This window comes from Fulmarus glacialis, unplaced genomic scaffold, assembly GCF_000690835.1.
Source record: "Fulmarus glacialis isolate BGI_N327 unplaced genomic scaffold, ASM69083v1 scaffold39845, whole genome shotgun sequence".
NCBI lineage: Eukaryota > Metazoa > Chordata > Aves > Procellariiformes > Procellariidae > Fulmarus > Fulmarus glacialis.
The window spans coordinates 279-19630 of NW_009215677.1; the positions used below are offsets into that span (position 1 = coordinate 279).

At 52.5% G+C, this 19352-nt stretch overlaps 1 protein-coding gene across 1 annotated transcript in view; it reads right to left on the minus strand.

Annotated features, from left to right (window-relative positions):
- Window positions 1–2768: 2768 nt before the first annotated feature.
- The window catches only part of TRIP4 (thyroid hormone receptor interactor 4), a gene marked incomplete at its 5' end in the record, with an annotated part of 33024 nt that continues 16440 nt past the window's right edge, over window positions 2769–19352 (minus strand). Inside the window, 2 exons of the mRNA XM_009579015.1 lie at window positions 2769–2849; window positions 7721–7823. Of these exons, the coding sequence (XP_009577310.1) occupies window positions 2782–2849; window positions 7721–7823 (171 nt within the window). The remainder of the gene's footprint in view (window positions 2850–7720; window positions 7824–19352) is intronic.

Genomic DNA, 19352 nt, shown 5'->3' on the forward strand with positions numbered 1-19352 from the left:
GGAGGACACCAAAGGAGACTCCGATTTCTTCCAATGCTTTTCACCCCCAAACGAGGACAACGCGAGACCCAAACCCCTGGTGAAGGAGGTGGGACGCCGTGAAGGGCTGGCTTTTGGGTGCCATCACCCTGTTTCTCTGGCTTTTGGGGCTGGGGCAGGCGGGAGGGGAGCCAGAAGAGGTTTAAAGCAGTAGGAAAAGAGGGGTGAGAAGAGCATTCATTTAGCCCAAAAGAGATGAAGAGGAGAAATTCTTCCTTATCACGATGGAGAAACTGTCCTCGCACGGCACAAACCCAACGCTGGTGGGCCCCAAGACGACCTATATTAACAAATTCGGGTCAGTGTTTAACGAAATTTTTTAAAGGATTGGGGAAAAAGGTATTCTGGGCGTTCAGTGCTGATTTTCAGTGCATCCCAGACCAGGAATGATGCTCCTAAGGCTGGGAAAACCAGCTCCTGCTGGGAATGCAGAACAAACCAGGGATGGGTCGGTGCATCAGCCTGCTCGTTCCCCAGCAAAACCATAAATGATGTAATTAATACAGGAGGAAAATAAAACCACTGCTGGGCAATGCAGCTTCGTCGGAAACGATCTCAGCATCCCTCTGATGGCGTGTTTTGCCACAACCGTGAGCGGTGCCCATGATCCAGCCTGCCCGGGGCTGCTGGAGCCCCAGCGGCGGAGCCGCCAGCCCCCCGGGACTCGATGGATTTTACCAATGACTGGTGGAGAACATGAAATTCTTGGGGATGAAACCTTCAGGTGACATGCAGATGTGAGCTGTAAGCGATATAAAGGACGGGGAGGTGACAAAGAGCAGTTGCCGCTCTCACGGAGGTGGATGCAGGAGATGGATCTGGTTTAATACGAAGCCAAATCGCAGGCTCGTATCAAAAGCCTGGCTTAGGTATGGGGTGGGCGACCCGTCCCGGGAAGCAGTGCTCTGAGACGGGGATTTTGATGGGCATTAGGTGTGATGGGCAGGACATGAGCCCTGCGGTCCCCTTGTCCCATGGGGATAGTACAAGATCCCACTCTGTCACGGCCTTGTCCAATGGGATAAGGAGCAGGAGCTGGGAACCCCGGGCTGTGGCACATGGAGCCCAGCCGGGGTGCAACCCCTGGGTGCTGAGCACGTCCTCCCTGGGTGCTTCACCACCCCGGGTGCTCGGTGCTCCCAGCATCCCGCTCATCCCAGGCCATGCCAGTGAGGCACGGGGCAGGGCAGCAGAGACATCAGTGATGTTTTGTGAAAGACGTCCGCCACGTAACCGGAGGCTCATTCTCCACGTGCCTATCTTCTGCCTGGAAGAGCATCTCCCACCGCATCATCCCACAAGCGCTGCCTTCGGGCTGGCTGCTCGAGGGTCAACCCCTTCCACCTCTGGGAGAAATGCTCCAGGGAGCTGCAGGCAGGGGAGTCAAGAAGCAGAAGCAGCCCATCTCCTTCTGCCACACCAAACAGCAGCTCCCATACCACAACCTCCGTGCCAAGCCTGGGCAACTCAGAGCTGAAACACCCGCGAGGGTTTTCCAAATGAGGAATGACACGGGTGGGCGTTCAATCCAGATCCACCATCTCCAGCATCCCGGAGGTCCCATAAAAGAGACGACTCCCAGGGCAAACACCAGCGCAGTGTCCTGCTGCCGAGTTTCAGGATGGGCAGGGAGCTGGTGCGAAGGCTTCACACCCTCCTCCTCCTCCTCTCTGATGGGGTAGCCACAGGAACCGAGGCGGAGGGCTGGGACAACCGGCAACTAGTGACCGCGCCAAGCAGCTGAGCCCGCAGCCCTGCTCTGCTCCCCGCTGCGTCCCCAGGGAGGAGGAGGGATGCTGGCAGCGCTTGGGGGTTGCTTGGTCCCCTCCAGAGCAGGCTCCAGGGAACGAGGAGCACTTAGGCCATGGCGGGGCAGAGCCTGGAGCAACGTGGCACGAAAGGCTCACAGCCCAGTGAACACGAATGCGTAATGAGCACAGACACGGCAATGCGGCGAGATGCTGAATATGAAGGATTAAGGAAAAAGGAGAAATTAATCTTATTCATAAGGCAGAGCGGGTTTTTAACTCATGCACACAGCTGCTGGAAGCGGGGGGCAGCTTTTGTGGGGTGGCTGCTGCTTTGATACAAATCAGGAGAGAGAGATGTAAGGCCGGGCACTTGCCGGCAATGCCAAGAGCTGTAAGGGCACACTCCCATGAGCCGAAAGCCTCCGAGCAGGAAAAGAGCCCACCTCTCAGCCCGAGTCCCCTGCATCCCCGAGCACGCGCTCAATAGGACTTGGGCTCTCTGGCTGGTGGGAGCCATCCCCCTCATCCCCCGTTTCTTGCCCTTCTCCTGAGAGGCCGGCTCCACGATGTGTCTGACCCCATCCGGCCAAAAGACCCCGAGGCTCGTTTTGGGGAGGGAGATGCTGCCAAAGCCAGGATGGAGCTACCTCCTGCCTGCGGAGGTGGATGGAGCTGGGCTGTCCGCTGTCCTGGGATCCAGCGCTCACAGGAGATGCGGAGATGCCAGCACTTGGTTGAATCTCCTCCCGTCAAGCTCCATCTCCCACCCACCCTTGTTCGCAGCATGTGACTTCCCGGGAAGCACAGGGCTGTTGGGCAAGAGCTCAGTGAAAACACATCTCTTTTAATGGTTTTGGAATATAACGGATAAAGCAATACCTACAAGCACTAGGATCCGTCTTGCACCTGCTTTCCAGAGTCGAGGACCATCCTGGCACTCTTCAGTGGCAGTCGGGTGCTGCGTGGGAATGCGGCACTGCTCCCCCGCGGCTCACCCCATTGCTTTCTGCTTCATTAACCCCTTCTTTGCTCCCTGATGGATCTTTGCATCCAGCTTCCCTGTAAAGAGGGGATTAAAAAAAAAAAAAAACACAACAAACCCTCATCACTCTTTATTTTTAAATGCTATTTGCAATGCAAATCAGCTGGAGGCAGCAAGGTCTCCTAGTTAGTGTGTTCCTGTCACATTCAATTATCGTGCTTGAGGAGTCAGGCGTTTCCAGCCGCCGTGGCTTCCCTCCACAGGCATGACACCAGGGAACTGGGGGCAAGCGTGTCCGACGTGGCAAAGAGATGCCAGAGCAGGGGAAATTCAGCGAGGAGGAGAGTAAATTAACATCCAGCACTCGCCCGCCACTACCAGGGGGGAAAATCGATCCCTTCGCTTGCCTGCAGGATGCGTGTCGACACGTTCAAAGGCGATGGGGGACCATCAAGCACCATGTCGGGGACATGTTTCTCCGCGGCGTGGTGGAAAGCCGGGCTTGGGGACAATAAACCCCCAGCTTAGGGATGATAATGCAATGGAGCACAGAAGGTGATGGGGACCGACGGCTCCATGCTGTCAAGCGCCAGGTTGGTGGCTTCCAAGGCCACCAGCTGGGAGAGCCGTGCTGTCTTTGCCACTGGGGAGCACCTTGGGGAGCCCAGGCGCCCACGGCCGGCTGCTCCGGTGGAACCCAGAGCAAAAGCTACCTCCCCTCATCCCACTGAGCTTCACAGCCCTTGGTGGCTTCGCTGCCACCTCTTGGGAGAGGAGCAGGACACCAACACATGGGATTTGGGCAACTCCTGCAGAAGCAGCCAAAAACCAGGCATGGCAAGCAAGCCGGGAGGGTGATGTGCTGCCTTGGAGGAGTGTCCCTGTCCCCCTCTCCCTGCCTGTAAAAAAGCAAGGATGTTCCTGCTCTCCCAGGCAAAGCTCCCTCCTCCAAAAGGGAGAGGAAGAAAGGGAGGGTGACCTTAAGTGAGGCAGCATGGCAAAGAGCCAGCCTCCTGGCTTTGCCATCAGCCAGCACCGGCCACCTCCTCTAATGCTACATCTCCCGGGGAACTCACCTCCCTGCTCCTGCTCCCCTGCGACTTCCCATCCTCCAAATGCCAGCCTCATCCCGTCTCTGTCTGTAGCTGGGAGCAGGGACAGGGCTCCACCGCATTGCAGAAGCCAGCAGGAAAAACGGCAGAGCCTGCGGTGAGCTGGGGATGGCAGCCCCAGTCCCTGGGGAGCATCCCCTGCATCCCTCAGGAGGGACATGGGGTGTCCACCATGGTCACACCGTCAGGAGGGGAAGCAAAGGGATCAGAGCTTGATCCCAGGGAGATGGACAGACAGAGACCATCCCAGTGAAATCCCAGTGAGGTGGATGGAGCCTGAGCTGGCAGGCACCTCATCTGGGTCCCGCAGCATCGTCCCTCCAGGGAATCAAGCCCGGTGTCACCCCGTGGGTGAAGCACAGCCCATGCGGTCCCTGGGAGAGCTGCATTGCTCCAGCCCAGCTTCAGCACACAGCAGATCTCGTCCCTGGTGGGGACCAGATCCACCAGGCTCCAAACCGGTCCCGCTTTGGCCACTGCTCCAAAAACTGCCAGTAAATGCCTGTGTGCTGTGAGAAGTTGGCGCTTGTCCAGAGAAAATGGTTCCAAACCAGCCAGAGACCATCACCTCCTCTTCAAATCAAGAAAACTTCTCAATTTCAGCTCAACAAAGAGTCCGACAATGCTTTTGGAGGAGAGGCAGGTTACAAAACTGCTTCACTCAGGATGTCCCACCAGGACAACCCAGCCTCCCTGAAACCAGTCCTCCTCCTTCAGCTTGAGTTTTGGGCCAGCCTTGCTCCTGTCTGAGCTTGAGAGGGAAGTTCAATGCACCAAACCCATAACATGCAAAAAAAATGCGAGCAAGGGTTTGCAAGTCACTGTGCCATAGATGCGCAAACTGAAATGCAGCTACGGTCAGATCAAAATTGGAAGCAGGAACCAGATGCTGCCGGTGTCTCGGTGCAGCAGTTGCCAACTTGCAGCCCACGGGACACAAAAGGGCATATGCAAAACTCTTCCATCATCACAAATAAGAAAATTAAAACTGAGGCCAAGCGAAAGGGCAAAATAGGATATTACTTGAAGCGTCTGTTTTCAGACAGTGTTCTTGCCCTGAGCTGCAGTTTGGAAGATGCTCTCCTACAAGGTCTGGGAGATCCACCATCCTCTCTGCCACCCTATGCAGGAGAAGACTTTCTCCACCCGCCTAAGGATGGGGAATAAGCCCCCTCCTTGCGATGGCTGGCAACAGCGATGGGCACCCAACAAGGCTAAGCCAGCACGGCCAGACTGTCCGGAAGCGCCGTGTCAGACCACCATGTCGCCAAGCCACGGGGTTTTTAGCAGGAGAAAGGCCGCGAGTTCACACTCACTCCATGCTCTAGTCCCCCACCACCAACACTGTGTCACCTCCGGGGCTGTAAACTTCCTATTTAACGCACCTGCCTGCTCCTCCTGGACCCCAAAAGTGATCAGGAGGCTCCTCGGCTCTATCTGCTGGCAAAGATAAAACACCACGTGGATAACCTTTAGGAATAGGCTAAAAATAAGGCAACGGCCCCAGGGTCCCCTTCTCTTTCCGCTCAATGATTTAAGCACTCTCGTCTCACACTGCGACGTGTCCCTTTGCCCGCTCCTCCGTGCTCTACCAGCCGTCGGCTGTTGAAGGGAGGTTTCTGAGCGATGCTCCAGGGAGGCTTCAGAGAAGCTTTGCCCGGATTCAAGGAAATCTCCCACGAGAACCGCCACCGTGCTTTGTCCTCATGTGCTGAAACTAAGTGGGAATGTGTTTGGGGACAGCCGTGCTTCCAAACATGATGCAAACACAGTGCCCGTCCCTTCCACACAAACAATAACCCTGGCAGCAAAAATCAAGCTATGTTAAGTTTTTTTTCCCCATCCCCGGGCTGCTAGAAATGACTAATTTGCAATGGAGAAGCAGTTGGATGTCATCGCAGCAAGGTCCATGCTGTTATCTGGCAAGGAAAACTGCTCCGGCTTGGCTTCCCAACAAGACAAACTGGCATTTTGTCATGGTTTGAGCCAGGCTTCAAGGAGACTGGGGCAGCCAGCGAGCTCAGGTGGGGACGTGAGCCGGCACCTTCCCCCTGCTCTGCTTCCAGCTTGGAGAATTAAGCTTTTGACTGCCTCGGATGTGATGCCAGCTCCTATTAAAACAGCGCCTTACCCTGATGAAAGGTCAAAGCCTTCCCTGCTCCTTCCCTAGGCTGTCACAAATATCACCCAGACGGACAACGTCCCCTCTGGGAGGGGAACGTGCAACTCCACAGTCTCCCCCGGCGCTGCTCTCCTGACGGCTCCTGTCGACATGGAGGGCAGGAAAGGCAGGGCCAGCAGCAGGAGCGGGCAGCGCAGGCAGTCCTTCCAGGCTGTTAGACTGATCCTTCTCCAAGCACGAAAGTGTCACAACACAAAGGAGACGATGTGACAGATGGGGAAGGGACCGGCAGCGCCTGCACCCGGCGAGGCAGACGTGCAGAAGCCGGCTGCCCTGCGCTCACACCACGCAGCAGCTTCCCCCTTCAGCCGCCGGCGGCAGCTCTCCTCCTAACCGCGGCTGGATGGAGGCAGATGTGGCAGTGAAGGGGCATGGGAGAGCCTGTACGAAAGCAAGGAGAGAAACAAGAAAAAAAAAAAGATGCAGCGGCTGCTTCAGCACGCAACAGCAACGAGGCTGTTCTACTGCAGCAAAGACGTTTGCATCCTAAATAGCTCAGCATAGCCCTGCCCGCTCACTGGTGGGCTGGGAAAGACCCGTCCCTGGGGGAGGACGGTGCCGCTAGCAAGATCCAAGCGCTGCAGCTCACCAAGCATCATTTGTCGCCATCGGCCGAACGCACCTCCCAGATGTTGCTACAAAAGGCAGGAAGAAACCAAATCATTTTGCCCTGCTCAATACGCTGACAGGGCAGGAATACCCCCAACGCCCAGGGAGAGACCGAAGCCGTGGGAGAACAGTGCTTCTCTGAGTGGAGAGGGGAAAAACCCCTCAAAAACAAGAAAAATAACCCTACACTGTGCTTCAAAACCCCTTATTAACCGGTCCTGAGAAATCCTGCTGCTCCTGTGCTGCTAGACAACTACTCCCGGAGAACCACGTTGCAAACGAGAAAGAAAACCCAGTCGTCAGCTCTGCTAGACAAACAGCCAAGACTATTTCTGCTTATGCTGCTTTTAGCCTGTCAAATTAATTTTTCACATCCCCTGAACGTGTGTACGGTGCCTTCCCCAGGCTGTGTGGTGGGGAGGCTGCTAATAAGGACGGAGCTGACTGCAGGCTCCCCAGCTGCTGCATCCCTCCTCCATCCTTTTTACGGCAGCGGGCAGGAATAACTGGCAGCCTGCGGAGGGGCTGGTGGCTCATAAAAGGGACTAACGACGCTGGCAAGCGGAGCGCAGACAGATGCTGCGGCGCTTCCCTGCAAGCTCTGCCAGGACATCCCATCCTGCCGGCCTGCGGATGGAGAACATCCATCTGGCCCTGCAGCTCTTGCTGCTTCAAGCCCTCACCATCCTCACGGGCAAGAGGGCAATTTTGAATTGCAGGCAAGGAACTAGCGCAGATCTGCCTGAGCATCGCTGCACCAGCTTGTATCCCAATCCAGGCTGATGCCAGAAGCAGATCAGCTGCAGACACGAGCGCTCTTTGACTCCCGAGTGTTTGCAGAGGCAGGAAGGAAGCAACATCTGGGGAAAGGGGAACTGAAGACAAAAAAAATATTACAGATGTATTCAAGTCATTAAACAAACACCTATAGATCAAAGAGCACAGGGCAAAGGTTGCGAACTCATATGGCAAAGGCAAGCATAGTTGGTGATGAGAGCAGGCACGAAAGGCCAAGGGGGGCATCTGTGGAAACTTTACTACTTACAGATTTTGGGTTTTCCTTTGATGGGAAACTTCACAACCATCTCCTGGGGATTAGTGCAGATAAAGACAAATGGAGACCCAGACTCCTGGCTCAGATCCGGATACTGTGAAACACAGACACACACACAAAACAGAGTGAGACCAACTGCCACGGGTGAGAAAAGAGCTCGGCGGTCAGGAGCAGAGAAATTGTTATTTAAGAGATGGGCTATATCTAGGCTGTAGCAGCTCAGACTAAAACAGTTCAAGAACTTTTAATGAAAAAAAAAAAAACAATTGCAGGTTTGGGTCTTAATCAGTGAGCCCCTCGCTAAGCCTCTTGCCCTCGCGCCTCTGCTAGAGTTTGTTCCCTTTTCTGATCCGCTCATCAAGCCACTTCCCTGTGTGCTCCCCAACCCTTTTCAGCCCCCTTTAGCACTGACCTGTGTTTTGCCACCTAAAAGGTGTGGGTTTACACCTGGCTTAAGCTGATCTAAAGCGTGGGGTGTCAACAGAGAATTGGGGGCCCTGCCCTCTGAAGCTTGCCTGCTCACTGCCTGCTTTGCACTGGGACAAGCATGGGACCGATCTTCAGCCCAAAGCATTCCCGGATTCAGCTGACCGGGGATACGGGTACCCCCACCAAACGCCAGCCGGTTGTGGATGGCACACCAGCACCTCAACCGAAACAGCTTGGCCAACCCAACAAGATGATGACCACCAGAAGGGTGGCCACGGGTTCTACTGAAGCAGCTGTCCCAGCTACAGGTACATCCCCATCTCTTCCCCACAAAGCTCAGTCCAAACACAAGGGCTTTGAGATTTGGAGAGCATGCATCATCCTGCTGTGGGACGTGCAGCCCCTGAGATTTGTCTGTATCTAAAGGGTGAGCAGTAGAAAAACGGCTTGTAACATGCTAGGTCGATGGCTCAGAGAAGCCGGCCGTCTCCATGCAGGGCTGGCTCTGTGTACGAAGTCTATGGAGAGATTTCACTGCGATGAAGACATGGGGGAATTCTATAGGGAGAGTATAAACAGATTGTTTCTCTCATTAACCATGGGGGAAAAAAGGGAAGAAAAAAAAAAAAATCCACTCAGCGAGAGAAGTGCACCGAAGTCCTGTCTGGATGCAGCTCAGCCTCACCGGTGTTCAGAAGTGAAATGCAAAACAGTAATAAAAAATGTATACACCAACCATCACTTCAGATTCTCCATTAGCTGCAGACCTTGCGCTGACAGGCGCAGAGGCGAGGGCATGCCACGAAGGTGCTCCAGCCCAGGAAACCCAGTTCAAACAGAGTGCGGAAGCAGCTTCCCTTCCATGGGAAAACTGCCGCCTTTTTTTTTTGCTCCCCTGCCTTCCTCAAGCAGATCCGTCAAGGCTGCTGTAGGGGACAGGATGCCAGACCAGATGGAGCAGCGTGTCCTGGCAAATCCCCCATTTGTTACTAACAAATGACTCCTAGGCTGAGTGTTTGAAAAGCTCTCACCGACCTGCCAAGATGAGTTTGGATTTGCCCTGGAACAGCTGGGCACGGAGAGGGGAGCAGGGAGCAACCCGCTCTCCCTGCGCTGTAGCAGGGTTTGGCAGCGTTGCCAGCGGTTAGGGGAGATTTACAGAAGCCTGACACCAGGATTGGATCAACCGGGGAAAGCATTTCCAGCCCCTCTCATTTTACAACAGCGTGTAAGAGCTGTTCACTGAGCAAGAGACAGAGATGTACGTGCACTCAGCTGCTCTGTACAACACCCGTACTGGGGCAGAAAGAGCCGCACTGATCTGCATCGCACGCGGATACCCCGCTGTACCGATCTGCGGTTGGAGAGGTTTCTTCCTCTTTTTTTCTTCTGGCTGAGCCATGTTACTTGACTTGCTTCCACCGCTCCATGCCAATGCCAAGGATTTTCATTTCCCATCTGCGGGGAAGGAGGATCTTGGAAGGTTAGAAAGAGCCAGTGTTAATATCCCCAGCCAACGCCTGGTGAGTGCAAAATGCTGGCACTGCTATTGCTCTCGGCATCATGCAGGTGACTGGTGGCCCCTCCATAGCCAGAGGACCTGACTTACCCAGCAGCTCCCACACTAGCATGGCCTCCGAAGGTCACACCATAAAGCGGTGGGGCATAAGCCACCATCCAGACCTGGTCGCAGAGGTGGTCCATCCCCGCTCTACTACATGTGGTTCAGCCAGTGGCTTCTTCAGCCAGGTTGTGTGTCCGGGACCAGTGTGCCGTAGAGGTCTTGCTGCCTGGAGTACAGCTGCTTCCCAAATCTCCGCAGCCACCATCTCCTAGGTGGTCCTGGACATCACTGTGTCCCCCTTCACGCACCTTTCAGGCCCTCACACAGGGACTATCCCCATAACGGGTACCCAGGCATCGGCAGCAAAGGCAATAGCCAGGTTGGTTTCTCCGCTGACAGCTTTCATCCAAAACCAGGATCAAACCTTCAGCTCCAAAAGCTTCCAGCTCAATCCGATCCCAAGGCTGAGGCAGATGCCACAGCTGCAACTTGGGTTTATGCTTCCATGCCGCAGCCTTTCATCTTCACTCCCAGGGTATATTTCTGTACATGCACCAAATCCATCCATGTCCTGCATTTTAAAAGCCTTGGTCCTTCCTCTGGCATCTCATCCCCAGGAGGCAGGGAAGGAGCACCTCGTTAAGCCGCTACCTTTAAGGCTTCCTATTGTACCTACCCCGGAAACCTCTTATCCCATCCTGGTGAACAACAAAAGCAGAATATTCCTGCCTGCCAGAGCTGAGAAAAAGCTGTAACCCTTTCCTCTGCCTAGAGACAAGATGGTCCCAGGTGGAGAAGATGGGGCTGAGCTCCCACAAGATGCTGAGTCCTCACAAGATGCTCAGCCAACCTAATGGCCAGGCTCCCCTCTTCCCCTGGTCCCTTCCACAAGTCAATTCAACTCGTTCCCCCCGAAGAAATTTAGGGAGGTTTTGGGCAAAGTCAGTTTTCTATTGGGTTAATGGACTGAACTGCTCAAAGAAGGGTCCGGTGAAGCGGGTGAATGGCAGGAGCACATGGCTGGAGGCTGGCAGGAACCGAGACTCCTCTCACAGAGAAGAAAGAGGTTAGACGTGCCCGCTGTACCTCCTGAAACCACTGCCTGCAACCTGAACAGAGAAACAGTGAGATATTCTTTTGCCACACAACACATCAGCAGGACCAAAAGCACAGCCTCTCCCCAGTGCACCTGTAACAAGCTGCCAATATTTAACGTGTTTAGAAACTACCTCCATGGACCTCATTCCTAGAAGTCACTGGAGCTGTTACTATTTCCTACGCAAAATCCTTCCCTGTTGCTACTCAGTCCCCTAAACAGCGCTCGCTCTCAACGTCACGCATGATCACCGTGAGCAACATCGCCTGTAAACACCTACAGACTGTATCTACACTATCTTGTCTCGTCATCAACAAGATCAAGACAGACAGCGTGGCTGAGCAGCAGCGCTCCTCCGCCCCTACAGCTCTTTCTGCAGCTTAGCTCGGCACTAGGACATCGGTATCTACCTGCCCCATACTGGAGATGCCTCACCTATTGGCAGCTCACTTACGCTCTCAGCAGAGACGCTGCCACCAAGATACCAAACACAATTGCCTCCATTACATTTTCCAAAGCTGCCCAAATATCTAACGAGTAAAAAACTCATTTCTCAATGTTTCTGCTGTAAGAGTTCAGTCAAGTCACTCTACAATCTGCAACGCAGTAAGTTTAGGAGATGGAGAACAAATTTATTCCCAACTACGACGCCCCACAGGTAGTGGCCACTGCCCATCAGCGCTTCAGCAAATCTGAGACTTGTAGTAAAAGCCCAAAAGCCACATCGAGTGTGCCAGAGAGAGAAGACAGAGCATATCCCCAGTAAAGAGGATCTGCAACAGCAATTTTTTAAATAAAAGGTTGATTTAGTAGGAAACGACACTCCCTCTCTACAAGAGACCAAGAATCAAACCCAGCCAAGAGTCTGATGGGGGATGTTCCTTCCTAATTTCAATGGCACTCATCGTTATAATCTTGAGGGTGGTAAATAGGACAGGTGCCAGTACTCCAGGCTTTGACATTGCCTCTGCCGGGAACCAACTCAGCATTTAGGAGAAGGTGGCTAAAAAGGCCCTCTACAACAAAAAAAGTCCAGAGGCCAGGTTGTCCCTCAAGAAGGAGAAAACCCACCCTCCTCCAATCCTGCAGATGAGCAGGAAAGCTCGAGAGAGGGGTTATGCAATGTAACTACAGTGTAAAAAAAATGATTCAGGCTCCTTTCAGACCTTCTGCCACCTCGCAGTGGGCTTGCGACGAGGCAGTTGGGAGGACGGTGGGCTCTGTGGGCTGTGAACAGCTGGCACGGCTTACCAACTGCTGCTCCAGCCCACTGCTTCACACAGTCGAAAACCCCACATACACTCTCCATACACTGGTGTCCATGCAACCACCACCCTCCTTGCTCATCCCACTTCTGTGACCGCACCAGCCGGGCTTCAATTTACTGCTAACAGGTTTGTAAGATCCTAGCTGTGAAGAGATGAGCAGCGGGGGGAACAAAAAAGCAGATCTCAAGGCACCTCAACACACGCAGAAAGAGCTCGAGGTTAAATGTAGCATCTGAGTACAAGCTAGAAAAGGGAGCTGAACGCCAGGCTCTGCAAAAAACCGGCCACCAGATTTGCCCTCTCGCTGCAGCCAGCACTTTGAACATACATTAAGTGGCTATCAGATGTCCCCAACAGCCACCCCAATCAAGCTGCAAGCAGGGATAATTGCTAATGAATGTTCCCTACGCTTTGTTTTCACCGTCCCTGTCTCTCATCACCAGCTCGTCACCACCAGAAATAGCAGCAGGGCTGCCCAGCCTCCCCATCCGCAGCCCACAGCAAAAGAGCAAAGAAAGGGACAAGCCAGTTCGGAGCCAGCAGAGACACGAACCCACCTTCTCTGACATTTGAGGGGAAAAAAAAAATCCTGCTAATTTTTCCCCACCACCACCAATCTGTTAAAGTAAATATGTTTTTCCCTGATTTGGGTAAAGCCTGCAGCAGGATGCGGGGGCCGTGCAAGCTTGCCCAGCATCGCTGGTAACAATGCAGGAGTCGGGACCCTTAGCTCATCCCGATTCCATCTCAGCAGTGGGGAAAAAAAACCCACAGAGAAGGGCTGTCCCGAGCCCCTCAGTTTCTTCACCCCTCCCTGGTAAGCTGCGTTCGCTTGAACCCGAGTGCCATGAACCGAAGGCAGGGGAATCGAAAGAGCCGAAAGAAAACATGCCGGGGGGGAGCCAAACCATCACTAACGAGATGAGCTCTGCTCTGGTGCATCTGAGGAAGGAACAAAGGCACCGTGTGCAACAGAGCAGCAGCTCTGTGCAGCACAAAGCCAAAACACTCCCTGGCAGCTTCGTTAGCGACCTTTCAAGAGCATCCTTCGCTCTCATTAAGGTCTCTGGACACAAAAGGAGACAAGCAAACGCAGAGCAAGAGACTGAATGCTAACACCGGGTGGGAATAGCCCCGGCGTTTTACACAGGCTGGCCTACAGAGCCCTGCAATGCAGCGTGAGCTTTCCTCCACTCTTCTTGCCCATCAAGTGTGCGACCGCCCGGCCCCGGCGCACATCCTGGTTAGCCAGAGCGCAGCGGAGAATTGCACGCTGGAACCTGTAGTCCTTCAGAGGGTTGCCGCCATCCTCTCCATCTTACAGCTGCCGGGGGGTGGCCTTGGGGCACTGGCACCAAATGGCAAGGAGGTGGTTGAGATGTTCTGCAAGGTTAATAATGGAAAGGGTTGAATCATTTTCCTGGCGTGCCTCCTCGGTGAACAACAGGGGAAATACAGCTCGCTCTGCCAGGCAGCGCTGGGCCAGGACACCAGCTCCAGCCTTCATTTCCCCGCTGCTCTCTAAGAGCTTTGAAATAAAAGAGGCAGCGCTGGAAAGCAACGCTGTCTGGAAAGAATAAAAGCAAGCAGAGCCCATGTGTTGGCAAGAGAGCTCACCGTAAAATGCATTCAAAGGGAAAAAAAATAATCTTGGCGGAGACAGCGTCCCCTCCGAAAGAGCAGGGCTGCTGTAACCAGCAGTGGCAATAAATCAGCTTTCCCCAGCAGGCAAAAACACGCACTGGGCTCTTCCCCGGGCGTTATGAGAAGCCCCTTGGCCACGTGCAAGGGAGGGGAGCGGGATGCGAGGCATCCTCCTGGGAGCCGGGCGCAGCTTCCTTCACCCCGTTTTCTTGGTGATTTGTGGGAAAGGCAGATCCGCTCTTCTTTCACGCCTCATAAGCTTCATAGCTGTCAGACTAACGTAACAGGTAATTAACTACTAAACAACCATTTTCTCCTCCTCTCCAGAGGGAAATTGCTCACCATCCAGCTAGAAAATGTTTCTTTAGCGGTTTGCAAAGGGGAAAAGAAAGTCAGGAGTTTCTGGCAAGCAACAGGGGTGCCGCAGCCAAAGAGGGGCATTCGCAGCGCCTGCAACATGGATGCAGGAGAAATGGAGCCCTCAGAAATGAGAGGCATGATGCTTATCCGGTTGTGGATGCTGCAAACTCCCCGATTCCAGTTCGGGCACCACCAGCAATAACTCCGGTTTCTGCCTGCAGATACCCCGTGGAGCTGCCTGGGTACAGCTGCAGCCAAAACTGAACCAGCGCTTGAAGCTCAGTTATCGGCTCTGCAGTCCACCTGCAGGTAAGATTATTTAATATCGAGAGGAAAAAAAAAAATCCCATCCTTCTCACAGTCTGCAGGACCAGCCTTCAAGAACCGCTGTGCCCAAGTGGCATCCGTCCTTGTCGCTTTTCCAAGGAGAGTGGTGTTGAAGCATCGTTTCCCCATCTGTTGTTCTAACAGCGGTAGTCTCCATCGCCTCTTTACACTGATGTTCACTTTTGGGGATTATCTAGCCAATCTTCCAACCCAGCCTTCGCCCTGAAATGCTCCAGGGCACGTTCACCCAAAGGTGACACATGACTGGCAACAGGAGCCATCGCCTGAGCCAGGAGATCCAGGTTTGCCGCTGCTCTGTGTCACCTTCTCCTGACTCAGACCTCCAGTTTTGGAAAGAGCTTGCAGAGCACCAAGCGCTTCACTTTGAAGTTTGATCTCCCTCATGACATGGTCTTGCATCACACTTTCAACTTTGAGCACGTTTTCAGGCATCATCTTTTAAGGACCTGTTCCCTCTGCCTTAGCACTGGCCAACCAGGATTTTGGCCCATGAGAAACATAACATTTTCCTAAACAGAAACTCCAAAGCAAATCCAACTTTCTAGAAACACCAAATTTTCTAGCCTGAGGCAGAAATATCCAGTACTGCAGCCTTGTGAGAGTGCACCCGAGGAACTCTACACGCTGCCCTTGGCCACAGAAGACCACATGGATGCAGAGAAGCCACTCCATGGAGACTGGGTTAGAAAACGGATATGCGCCGATGTTCAATTCAAACCAACCAAATGGGCAAAAAAGAAAAAAAAGTAGGATCGTGAAGAAACACAAACAAAAGCCGGCAGCCAAACTTTTGTTTGAAAGCCTGTCAGGTCTAGACTGCAACGTGTGAGGAAGGAACAGCTCGAAACCACAGCTGCTAATGGTTATGGATTTGGCAATCAAAATGTCTTTGTTAAAAAAAAAAAAAAAGTTAACTGCCTTACTATTGAGGTTACAAACCGCAGCCTTGATGCATTGTTGCAGTCAACATCCTCCCTGCTGTTTTTGAGAGCTTACATCTGCTGCTGGCAGATCATGTGCTGGCATAGGCTCCCTTCGCGAGGATGCGCAAGGAATTTTGCTAGCCTGCCTTCCTTTCCCCTTCTTCCCACAACGCCCTGTCAGTCCTTGCCTGCTCTGCCCCTCGCATGCTTAGCTGGTACGCAACCAGATCCAGACGCAGCAGGCTGGGATTGCCGCAGGACCCTTCCCCTGGCCGGTTGGATCCATCCGGTGGGTGTTCTCCGCCTCCCAGCCTCAAGCCTGGCTCTCGTCGTGTTCCTACACCACAAGCTGTACTTTGATTCAAAGGGCAGGGGAAGCAATTAAAACGTAATAAGTAATAACAGGACTTTGAAATGTAGATTTAATATTCAAACTCGTGCTGGGGCACTCAGATTTTTAAAATGCTGAGCAGTCTGCCAGGGCTCCAGTCTGCAAGGAGACCTGGAGGACTCAGCGGTGCTGGGCACGGTGGGCACCCCCCCTGCTCTCCCTGAACCGGCGTCACAAGACCTACAGCCACCAACACCCTTCTGCAGCTCAACACCCAGCCTGAGAAAACACCCAGCCATGGTAAACCCTACAAGCAGCACAAGAAGGGCTTGCGACGTTTATACAGTGCCTGACAACCATCGGGGAAACTGGGTGGACTTGGAAAAATATTTGGTAGTGTACTAGGCTCAGCTGAAAGAGCCATTTTCATCCTCCTGTGCCAAGGGACGGCGGAGACCTCAGCTGCAATGCAGCCCCACCGCCTGCGCTGTTGGACAAAAGCTGGCAAGGAGGAGGAAAGAGGCGATGGGGAGGAGGAGATGAGGGGAAACCAGGGCACTTGCTTCTGCTCAAGCAGCTCAGAACGCCTGCTAGATACAGCCAGACATTTTCAAGCAGCTTCTTAAAGTCCTTTCATAAATCAGAGTTGCAAAGCAAGGGGTAAAAACGGCACAGCTGAGCGCAGCAGGTGTCAGAGATCAGCTGAACTTTGGAAAAAACCTAATTTTGGTGAACACAGCCCTGTGCAGATAAGGCATCCGCGTCCCTGCCCTGGTTTACTTCGGCAGCCGCCACTCCTCGCACTGACCCTTGCTGCTACTCCCCGAGGAAGCGTGATGCCGGCGGCTGCTTCCAACTATTGACTCAACCCCACCAACGTGATGGGATTTCTCACGGCCCAACGTGTGGCAAAACCAGGATACATATCTGAGCGACCGGTCTGTTCGGGGTTATGAAATCGATGACATGCCGAAGAAAGCTTAAGCAAGCATAGTCCTTGGGCACGCGTACATTTACCGCGGTGGTTATATTCTGTAGCTGCCAGCTCCCCTGTCATTTGGGGTCACCACCTAAAGGGTGGTCATGGCTCAACCTGGTGGAGCTACAACCAGACAGCGAGGGTGTGGGGCACCTGAGCAGCAGCCAGGCTTGAGGTCAATTTTATTTAACCTTTGGTTTCAGGATTAAATAAAAACCAAACACCAAGAAGGCAGCAAGTATCACTGACCACATCTGAAAGGAGAGAACAAAAAATCCCAGATCACTGACTAGTTTGCTGAAATGGTAGCAGAGGCTAAGTCCACAGTCATCATTAATTAAGTCATATGCTTCAGCCTTGGCTTCGTTTTTTCCCTAGGGTCTAGAAAACCAGAGGAGAGGGCAAGCTAGCCTCTATCATTTGATTTCTTTGGCATGTTAATGCATTCCTAAATTAATCATCATCAAGTGACAATCTCTCCTTCATCTTTAACAGACTGAGCAGTGGCCTTAGTAAACCTGCTGGCTTATGCAAGGCAGCTGGAGCCTTAGAAGAGTCTCTGATGAAAACCAAAGCACTTCACATAAGGAAAAACTCCCCCATCTCTTACCGTCTATAATCCAAACCAGCTGCAGGCCTGCTCTGCTCTGCTCCTAGAACCATGAACCAGGGGGGCTTTATGTGGTGAGAAACCGAATAAAGAGATGCATCACCCGTAGGTCCCTGCAAGCCAGACTAATGCCTAATATCTCTTGATCTGGCATCAGGCTACACACAAAAGACAAATTCAGCTTAGGAGAATTCAGGGACCTGTAAAGTTCAAAGGCCTTTCGTCGGTTGCAATCATTAACAGCCACCTAGATTGCTGCAGAAGGAAGTATATCGGATCTAGCCTTCCAAACCCTGCTAAAAATCATTCATTGGTAGAGGTGCAATAGCTAAGCCTCAGGAATGAGAAGGCAAATATCCCGTGAGCGGGGGTGAGCGAAGGTGCCAGGACAGCCACAGCATCACACAAACAAGCATTTGTCTCACTCAGAGCCTCTGCTAGGAAACCTTTACTTTGGGGAGAAGGTCCTCGTAAAAAGTCTCTATGTATTTATACTGTTCTTCAAAGTAAATGTCAATGTGTATGTTTGTGTTTCTCCCCCTCATTAACTTCTTTCTTAGGCAAATATTATCAGTGGGCTATTGTTCCTTTATTTGGAGATAATCTAAACAGGCACTTTCTGGAGTCTAAATATAGAAAATTTCTACCCTTCTTCTTCATTCCTGTTTGAGAATTTAAAGCAAGTCCTGTATGCTTGGTGCCAAAGTCTGATTTTTTTTGCTGTTATTTTCACTGGGGAGGGAAGAGGAGGGCAAATTTCCTGAGAGGGAAAGATGGAGCCTATTTAAATGACAGTTTCAATCTCGTGGCACAAAAATAGCTTAGACGTGTTCCCTTGTGCAGATTTAGGACACTAAGCGATCACCTAGAAATGGAAAATAAACACTTTACTCCCGTCGAACATAATTACCCAATATTTCAACCTGAGATAATAGCTACATCTAGATATCGGCATGTGTGTGCGCTCACATTCAAAGTAAGACCAAACACACCTATCGACCACTAAAATAGCAGCAGCGGAAATGTTCTTTTTCCAGTTAAAGTAATAGTCTCTCGGATCCCAGTCATTAGCAAAATGAACATGGACTACAGAGCACATTAAAATAGCATAAATGTAAATAGTTCCCTGCTTGCTTTAGACTCTTGCCAAGCCCTGCCTGCACCATCCCATGTTTCCCCAGCGAGTGCTGCTGAAGTCACCGACACCTCATGCAGGAAAAGAAAGGCAGCTCCTTGCTCTGCTCAAGGTGTCGGTGACATCAGCCCCAGAGCAAGGAAAAGCCGTCATCAACGCTCAGATCTCGACAGGGGGGAAAAAGTTTCCAGGTCACCTTTAGCGTCGAAAAGAGTAACAAAGGGATCATTCTGGTCTCAACCAAGGCTTTTTGAGTGGCTGCCACGAAGAGAAGGAAACGAGCCCAGAACACGCTCCGAGGAGGTGTAAGATGTGCAAAGCTCAACTGGAAATACTGAGATTTAAGAGCCACGCGGAGGGATCTCCTGGCACCAGCCAACCACCCGCCCTCAGCAGCAGGGCTGAATTCAGAAAGCAGCTTTGGCTTCACTCCCCTGCAAACAAAGCAGGTGACACTTGGTACCTGGGGTGGACTTTCCTACCTGATAATAACTTCTGCTCTTAGAGCAGCTTTGATCCAAAGATCACAGCTTTGAGCAGTAAAATTAGGCATATATAACCTCTGATGGGGAAGCACTGGTTTATTTTCCATGTCGGAAGGAGACCCAGAGGAACGGATTTAACTAGTTCATGCAATTAGTAGCACAACTGGGATTAGGGCAATGTCATCTGACCTGATGCTGATTTTAATCATAAGGACATCTCTCCTCTGCTCTTCCTCTGCTCCCTGCCAGCTACTGGATGCAAGATCCTGTTCTGTCATCACTTCTCACGTGGCCCTGCAGATCTGCAAACCACTTCAACAACGTCAGTCGGTCTTCAAATACTGTACGTAGGGCAGAGCTGCAAGACTGACCCCTCTGAAGGGGTTACACAAGGCCAGCCTTACATGTCTGGTAATAATGCGGATAAATAACCAGTCCCTAATAACGATGC